This window comes from Peromyscus californicus, unplaced genomic scaffold, assembly GCF_007827085.1.
Source record: "Peromyscus californicus insignis strain IS unplaced genomic scaffold, ASM782708v3 Scaffold_2__1_contigs__length_46816999, whole genome shotgun sequence".
Classification (NCBI taxonomy): Eukaryota; Metazoa; Chordata; class Mammalia; order Rodentia; family Cricetidae; genus Peromyscus; species Peromyscus californicus.
The window spans coordinates 28,469,722-28,478,342 of NW_026294540.1; the positions used below are offsets into that span (position 1 = coordinate 28,469,722).

The 8,621-nt window shown below is 48.5% G+C and overlaps 1 protein-coding gene across 1 annotated transcript; it reads right to left on the reverse strand.

Annotated features, from left to right (window-relative positions):
- Window positions 1-1,703: 1,703 nt before the first annotated feature.
- Window positions 1,704-7,074, reverse strand: LOC128120793 (paired immunoglobulin-like type 2 receptor beta-2). The gene is made up of 4 exons (XM_052755001.1): window positions 6,987-7,074; window positions 6,297-6,683; window positions 3,439-3,628; window positions 1,704-1,716 (listed from the first exon to the last, which is right to left on the reverse strand). Exons 1-4 carry the CDS (start codon window positions 7,072-7,074, stop codon window positions 1,704-1,706), a joined length of 678 nt encoding a protein of 225 aa, XP_052610961.1.
- Window positions 7,075-8,621: the final 1,547 nt, after the last annotated feature.

Sequence of the window (8,621 nt, forward strand, 5' to 3'; positions counted from 1 at the left end):
AAGTTCTCTGTCTCCATCTGAAAGTGAACAAATGGATGACCTGTCTCCCTGACCTCTCTGTACCATTTAGAGTTCCTGTTGACCTTGTTGTCTGTTTATTTCAAGACAGGGTCTCATGTAGCCCAGGCTGGCCTCAGGCTCAATAGGTGCTAATGAGAGCCTCCAATTCATGATCTTCCTTCACTCCCTGTCTATGGCTGGGATTACAGGTATATGCCACCATCCTAGACTAGATGGGCCTGTGAGGAAAGGAAGCCCAACATGGGATCCAATCAAGCCATGGTCTGTCACCTGAGGAGGAGCATGGAGGGATTGGGACTGTGGCTGAGATGTCAGTGTCCAGGGAGAAGGGGAGAGAGGAACCAGCGTTCTGAGTGTGGACCATGGTCCCTGCCTCTCTCTGTGTCCCTTGTCATGGACACAATATATCGCTCTCTAAGAGGTCTCACATAGGGGGTCAAGATAGACACTGAGATGGATTGCTGGGAGTAAGATATTTATTAAAAGTGTTATTATTTGCATAGACACAGAGGAAACAGCACAGTAGGGCTCTCAGGACCAGAGACAGACAAATTGACATGTGTTCTGATGGGAGAAAATCAGAACCCACATGGCAGAAGTGGGGGTTCTTTTCTTGTACTTGTCCAAGGACAGGATGTTTCACACACAAGAGTGCAGCCATGCTCCCTGATTCCCAGGCAGGAGGCAGGGAAGCAGGGAGATGCTGAAGTGTGACCACCCCATGATGTAAAGTGACCTCCCTGGTGAGAGATCCTGGCCCCTGGAGTCTGTTAGCTGGGCAAAAACAGATGTCTCAGCAGGTGCCTTTGGGTGACCCTGAGAGGAAGAGGACAATTTTCCAAGTCAGTTTTCTTCTTGTACTATTTGGATCCCTAGAACACAAACCCAGGTTATTGGACTAGGCAGCAGGTACCTTTTTCCACTAAGCTATTTTGCTGGCTCACACAATTTTTTGTTCAAAGGAACTCATGAACTTTAGATTGACAGCTGTGGAACCTGCATGGAAGCAGACTAGACCCTCTGCATACAGGAGACAGTTGTGTAGCTGGGTCTGTTTGAGGGGCCCCTTGCAGTATGATTAGGATCTCTCCCTGGTGCATGAGGTGGCTTTCTGGATCTCATTACTATGGCTGGACACCTTCCTCACCCTTGAGACATGGGTGAGGGGCTTGGTCCTGTCTCAACTCAATGTACCAGGATTTGCTGTCACCTCATGGGAGAACTTACTCTTTTGAGGAGGGGATTAGGTGGGGTCGGGGGAGCAGGAAAGAGGGATGAGAGGGGGAATCTGTGGCTGGTATGCAAAATGAACAAAATATTTTTAAAAAACATTTAGAATATGTTATTATCATGATTTATCCTCCTGGGGTATCTACATTTTTCAAAAAATGATATTGCTCCTACTGGCTTGGAACGGACCAATTTGGCTGGAGTATCTGGACAGCCAGCCCCATTTTTCTGTAAGGCTCTTGCTTGTCCAGCCAGGAGATTACAATTCCTGCCACCCCACAGGCTTATATGTGGGTTCTCCAGTTCAAGCTCAGGTCCTCCTGCCTATATGCAAAGCTTTTCTGACTGAATCATCTCTCTGCTCCCTTGGATGCCTCTCATAACAAACTTCCCCACACAGGCCCTCACCTGTATCTTGGGATGACAGGCTCTCCCCTGGCTGGGCTTCACCTTTAGTCTGCTGGCCTGTAGGAGAAGAAACAGTGTCAGTGTGGCAGCCATGCTGATCCTCCATCTGCCTCTCAGCTCTTCTCTGTGTTCAGACAACGTTAGGAGCCCAGGGCAGCAAACAGCTCTGCAGCAGCCACTCAGGGACAGCTCTGAGAGTCACCAGGACCTGAGGACAGTCCTCAGCTGTCCTTCTGCACAGCACAGCCAACCAGAGGACAGCTCTCCTGGTCCTTTGCCCTTGTCCATGTCCTTCTCCCTCTGCTTCCTTCCCCTGCCTTGAACCCATGTCTCCTCCCTGCTTTCCCTGCTCTGCACTCTCCACGCCTCCCTTTTGTCTCCCTGGAAACTGGCTCTCTAGCTTTCCCTGTGAGTGCAGGCTGGTCTTAGGGTTCCAATCCCCGTCATATTTCTGCTGCCTCTCAGGCTGCTGCTCTCCAGCTCTCAGATGCTCCTCTTACCTATTGGAGGGCTGAGCCCTTCTGAAGACCAGGGGCCACATCTTCAAACTTTAGTTCTGCTCTCTCTATTACATTCCACTCTCTGCTCATCTCTGCTCCTGTCCTGCAGTCTTCTAGTCACCATGGCTTTAAATCTGCTGTGAACACTGTGCACACTTGGCTCTTGTGTGAGGACAAGGTCTCAATGAGCCCAGGTTGACCTGCAACTTTCTATGTATCTGCAGATGACCTTGAACTCTTGATCCAACTTTCTGTAATTCCCAACGCTGTGGTTAGGGTGTCCCCCACTGTGTCACCATGTTTGTTTCTTAGAATCTTGTTAATTTTAGAAGACAATTTATTTTTATAAAATTCAATTGGGATTTGAATTCAGATTGCATTGATAATTCGAGTGTTTTGCATTGTAAGGACAATGTATAAAATTTTCTCTTAAGCAAAAAATTTTTTTCCATATGCAAATATCCTTACATATTTTAGTATTTCCATATTTTTAAATTTATTTTTCATCAATATGTACATTGGCATGTGTGCACACATGTATGGATGGTAGAGGGGATGCTTGGAGGAATTTGTTATGAGAGGCATGCAAGGGATCTAGAGAGGTGGTTCCCTCAGGAAAGCCTTGCACACAGGCAGTGTCCCTGGGCACTGTCCTGAAAGAGCTTTCACCTATGTTTCTGAGACAGGTCTGTCATTGGCTCCTCACTGATTGGGCAAGGCTGGCAGCACAGTCAGCGTCAGGGATCCTACTCTCTCTGCTCTCCTACTGTCTGCCAGCATTGAAGTGGGTCCTGGGGATGGAACCCATGTCCTTGTGTTCCTGGGTGAGCACTTTACCCACTGATCTATCTCCTGGCTGTTCTGTAACTTCTCAGCACTGTTCTGTTTTTAGGGTACAGAGCTTTCAGCTCCTTTAGTGCGGCTTCTTCCCAGACATGTTCTTTTCATTTGTGGATTTATTACTCACCATGGTCTTAATTTCTGTTTTAATATCATATCCTCAACTCAAATATCTCCTTTCAAGTGAGCAGTTACCCCAGAGGCACATGCATGTCCCCTTGAATCCCTTAGCACAGGCTCTGTGTTCATCTGCACTTGCTCCTCTGATTTCCAGCTGGGATTCTAAGGAAGGAGGTGCAGATTCAGTCCTGGTTGATTTCAGCTTCCTGTCCTTGTGCTCTCTGGACTCTGTCCTGCACAAGCTCGTCCTTCTCCATATCCCACAGCTGAGAAAACTCAGAGGGGAAGCTCAGGTGAGGGCCTCTCCTGGACCACTTACCTTTGCGTCCTCCAGAGGAAGACCATCAATACACAGACGGGGGTTATGAGCACAGCCGTGGCCACCACCACTCCGACCGTGGCTCCCAGGTTCACAAGATAAGAATGCAAATGGTCCTCTGTGTCCTCCAGGCCAGATGTGGTGACTGCAGAGGTGACGATGGAGGAGCTCTGCATGGTGGTGCTGATGGCTGAGGAGAGATGAGGAGTGAGCAGATCTCCCTGCATAAGGGAGTGTGGTGATATATTGTGTAACCCAATATATAGTATATCCTAATAAATTTATTTGGGATTAGAAGGAAAGAGCCAGCCACTAGATTAGACACAGAGACCAAACAGTGGTGGTACACACCCTTAATTCTGTCACTGAGGAACCAGAGATCTGTCTAGATCTCTGTGAGTTCAAGCCCATATTGGAAAGGTGGCACATGCATTTAATCCCAGCACTTGAGATCTCATGCCTTTGCTACCAAGTATTTGGGAAGCACACACGTCTTTAATCCCAGCACTTGGAAGGAAGTAAGATGGCAGGGCACAGAAACGTGAGTATGAGGTATGAGTAATCGGGAAGTCTCACTCTGGAGGCTGAGGAGTTGGTAAGGTAAGCTTGGCTGTGGCTTGTTCTGTTTCTCCGATCTTTCAGCTTTCACCCCAATATCTGCCTCTAGGTGTTTTTTTTTTTATTAATAAGACCTTTTAAAATTCGTGTTACAAGGAAGGGATGGGGTGAGTGTCACACCTTGTCTCCTCTGTGGGATGGGGAACAGCTGTTAGAAAATCACAGAGAGAGGAACACATGCTGAATGCTGAGACTCCAGGAGAGCAAGCTCAAATATCCACTCTCCACCTGTCCTGGAGGTGTGTCCTCAGATTGTCAATTAGTCACAGACAACTAAGCCACAGAAGTACAGTTGTTTTTGTCACAAATGTATGTAACATGCAGACAAGACTCAGTCCACAGAGTGTTGGCTGCTTGTTGCCTTAGAACCCGAGTTTCATCCCTAGCAGTCATAAAAAGAGCTGGATGAACTTGTCATGGCCTTTAATCTTAGCCCTAGCAGCAAAGGCAGGGGATCTTTGTGAGTTCAAAGCCAGCCTTGTCTATGTATAGAGCTCCACACCAAACAGAACTGAGTGAGCTGTAACCGCAGCACTGAAGAGGTGGAGGCAGGCATGTGCATGGAGCTCACAGGCCAGCCAGCCTAGTCAGTCTACTTGGCAAACTTGAAGCTAGTGAGAGACCCTGTCTCAAAAATAAGTGAAGGACACCTGAATTTATCTTCTAGCCTCCACATGCATACAATGAATTGCAAGCATTCACACACACACACACACACACACACACACACACACACACACACTCACACACATACACACACACACACACACACACACACACACACACACACACACACACACACCTGAATTAACAGACTCACATGTTCACACACACACAGTATATAAAAATATATAACAAAAATAAATAATTTTGTCCATAAATGTGCAGCTCAGTGCAGGTCAGAGTACATTCATTCTCTCTACAAACATCACTAAAGTTAATTTCCACAACATTTACCTATTTGGAAACACTAGACCAAAAGTTCCCATCCTGTGGTTTGCTACAAACACAGTTGTAGAATATAAGATATCCTGCATATCAGATATTTACAATATGATTCATAACAGCAGTGAAATTACAGTTCTGAAGTGGCAATGAAAATAATTTTTGGTTGGGAGGTCACCACATCATGAGTAACTGTATTAAAGGATATCTGCATCAGGAAGGTTGAGAACCACTACTCTAGAACTATGAAACAGCTCCTTTCTCTCCCTTCCCGGAGCCCTGGCAGCTGCTGGTTGACATTACATCAGGTCAACATTGCAGCCATAGAGACTGCACAGAGAACCCCACTGCTGGATGGGGTGGCCCATGACTCTAATCTCAGGACCTCAGAGGCAGAGACAGGCAAATTTCTGTATGTTCCAGAACAGCCAAGGCTAAATGGTGAGACCCTGTCATAACAACTAAAACACCAAAGTATGAAAAAAGAGCCACAGAGCAGGATTGTGGTCAAGGACTATGCACACAGTCTCCTAGCTTCTGTAGGGCCATGTGAAGGGACAAGGGTTAATAGTCACACAGTGTTCCACTCTGTGTTCCCAGTTACTTCTGCTTCAGAGGAGAGGCAGGGATCAGAAGACAGAGCAGCCACATCACGAAACGGGGACATTATTTCTCAAGAGCCTTGGAGCTTGTGTGGGAGAGGTGAGGGTAAGTGGGTAAGGAAGGAGAGGGGGGGTTGTGAAAGTGGAGGAGACAAGGGAGTGTGTAGGGAGAGGTGAGGGATGTGTCCTGGGTAGTCAGGGGGGGAAATGGGGGTGGTGGTGACAGGTGGCAGTTTACATATGGATCATAGGACACCAGGAACATCCAACGGGCACTTACTGTTGCTTAGGTTGGAGCTGTGTGGAGATGCTCCCTACAGAGACTCATTGGAGCCCTGCCCCAGGACCTAATGAATCAGCTACATTCTGGGGAAGTTAATCCACCTCGAGATCTTTGGGAAAGGGAAGTGGCCTGGACTGCAGTGTTAGTTTGGGACAGAAAGGGGTGAACTAGGAGGGAGGACACAAGCTGAGGCCTAGAGAGGGCTTGGCTTCCATCTTATCAGAGAATGGCAGACAAGGTCAGACGGGGCAGCTAAGACCTGTCACAACTACAGGGAAAGATCTGTTGGCAGAGGCCTGGCCAGAGGCAAGGGAAAGGAGTATGAAAGAAATCTCAGAGGTGTGGAGCCTGAGGTGACATCTAGGGGACAAGGAACCAGAGGCATCAAAGCCAGAGCCAGGGTGGCTCACCAGAGGAGATGATGAGCTGAGTCCCAGCAATTGACTGCCAACTCTGCATGCCTTCTCTTGTGTTGAGCATAATTTTACAGAAATAAGTGGTCTGGTCCTTCTTCTTCAAGTCCAGGATTCTGAGGATTCCGGATGTCTGAGGCTGTGTCCAGTTCAGGATGAGCCGGTTCTTGAAATGCGCATTTATGAAAGGTGGGGTGGAGTTGTAGATAAATTCCCCATGGAAGTCTTTCCATCTCCAGAGAATCCTCATATCTGGATCCTCTGCCAACTTCCAGGGGAAGTAGAAGGAGAAGGGGATCTCGATGGAGCTGCCCTGGACACCAGAGAGGCGGGCTGGTTGGTTGACCCCAAAGGCATTTACTTTGTTGGATCCTGCAGAGTTACCTGGGAAGGATGGGGAGAATCTGAAAACACTTCAGGGGATGTAAAGGACAACCCAGAATGTCCCAGGCTTCATCCACAGGCTGGTGTGTGACACAGGGCAGAACTGTCCCTATGGCTGGGACAGAAAAGATGGGAAAGGTTGGATAGTTCCCTCTCTGAGGGATGAGCTCTCTCTTGGGACACAGTGGACTGCCTGCCTCCCCTAGCGGTCACCTGTCTGCATGACAGCCTGCTCTTCCCAGTCCCACTGGTCTCTCCTGTGGTTAGGGCAGAGTCCCTGCTAACAAGGTTCCCACCACTCACCAGCTTGCAGACATGCTGCTGACTGCAACAGAAGTAGAATACAAGCCATGGCCTGAATCCCTCCAGGAAATAAGACCAGCGGAACCATCAGGCAGGAGAGCAGGCTCTGTGGACAGATCCTGGGGTAGCAGGAGTCAGGGGAGAATCAGGGTAAAATGACCCACATCCCCTCAGCCTTCTCCTTTGGAGGTCTGCTGGGGGCAGGATCTCCCCATCTCCACATCCTTGTGATCTGCAACTTCCTTTATCATTCTGGCTTCTTCTTTTTCATGTTGCAGAAGATCCTCCCTGTGGTCACAGATAATGGGGCCGTGCTCTTGAGCCCAGCCCCCTTGTTTGGCTGGAAGATATGGTCTTGACCTCACCATGTCAAACTCTCCTCTCTTCCAGCTTGACCTCCTGTATGCCCAGCCTTTCATATATACCATGCTGCCCCTCTCCCTCCCTCCTTATCTCTGCCTCCCCTCCCCACTCTCCCATACCTTCTCCTATCTTTCTGGTTCTCTGTGTGTCTCAGCCTCTCTCTCATCCCAACAAAGAGGCAGCCTGGACCAGCACATGCTTTTCAGGGAGAGAAAAGCTGACCCATGTCTCTGACCAGCTGAGTCCAATGCTCAGCTAAGAGATGCTGATGACGGTGGTGCTGGAGTGGATGCTTCCTCAGCCCCCAACTCTAGAACGTGGTCCCTAATTCTGCTCTTTGCCTCCTTCTACTTTCCTTTGACCCCTCACATTTCCCAGGCTGAACCAAGGGCTGGTGGACACTCACAGACCTGGGCTGCTCCGTGTCTTCTAGTTCAAAATATCCCTAATTTTTCTCGGTAACAGTCCCCCTTCCTAGACACGGGTTCTAACCCTTATCCTGTTTCTGCATGAGCCTTTCAGCCCTCCCACCCACAGAGGAAGCCCTGGCTCAGGCCATGCCATCATCATGTGGCAGGTCTGAGGGGACTCCAGTCTCACTCAGTCCTTGTAAGCTTTCTGCTCAGCACAGAGGTGTCAGCCTGATTGCAAGACATCACTCAGCCTTACCTCAAAGGCCAGGGACAGGTGATACCTTCCATTAAGCTCTAGAGATGACTTTCTCTAGCTCTTGTCATTCCAGAAAATTCTATGTACTAATTGAGCAAAGAAGGCTCAGAGTAGCAATGTGTTGCTCATGACATGTTGCCTGGTACATTTCTGAGAAAGGACACACTTAGACGTGACTGAAGTGGAGACATGAGAGGTGGGGGCAGAGGCTGTGATGACCTAAGGGCTGGTTCTGTAGGAGGGTCATCCCACCATTCCCCATGACATGGTTCCATCAGTTCTCCAAAGGGTAGGATGTAGCTGGAGTTTTCCTTCCCTGGCCCACAGTCAGGACAAATCTCTGTCACCTGCCAGTCCCACAGCCACTCAGACCCAACAAAGTAAACATAGAGACTTGTATTGCTTACAAACTGTATCGCCGTGGCAGGCTTCTTGCTAACTGTTCTTGTATCTTAAATTAATCAATTTTTATAAATCTATACCTTGCCACGTGGCTCATGGCTTACTGGCATCTTCACATGCTGCTTGTCATGGTGGCTGGCAGTGTCTCTCTCTGCCTTGCTGTTCTTTCTTTTCTCCTCTCTGTTAGTCCCGCCTATACTT

Excerpts from the sequence above, each read along its gene's own strand:
- LOC128120793 (XM_052755001.1), bottom strand. The coding sequence starts at position 7,074 with ATGGTTCCGCTGGTCTTATTTCCTGGAGGGATTCAGGCCATGGCTTGT. Across the intron at positions 6,684-6,986 it reads AGCAGCATGTCTGCAAGCTG|GTAACTCTGCAGGATCCAAC; the intron begins GTGAGTGGTGGG and ends CATCCTTCCCAG. Across the intron at positions 3,629-6,296 it reads TCAGCTCATCATCTCCTCTG|CCATCAGCACCACCATGCAG; the intron begins GTGAGCCACCCT and ends ATCTCTCCTCAG.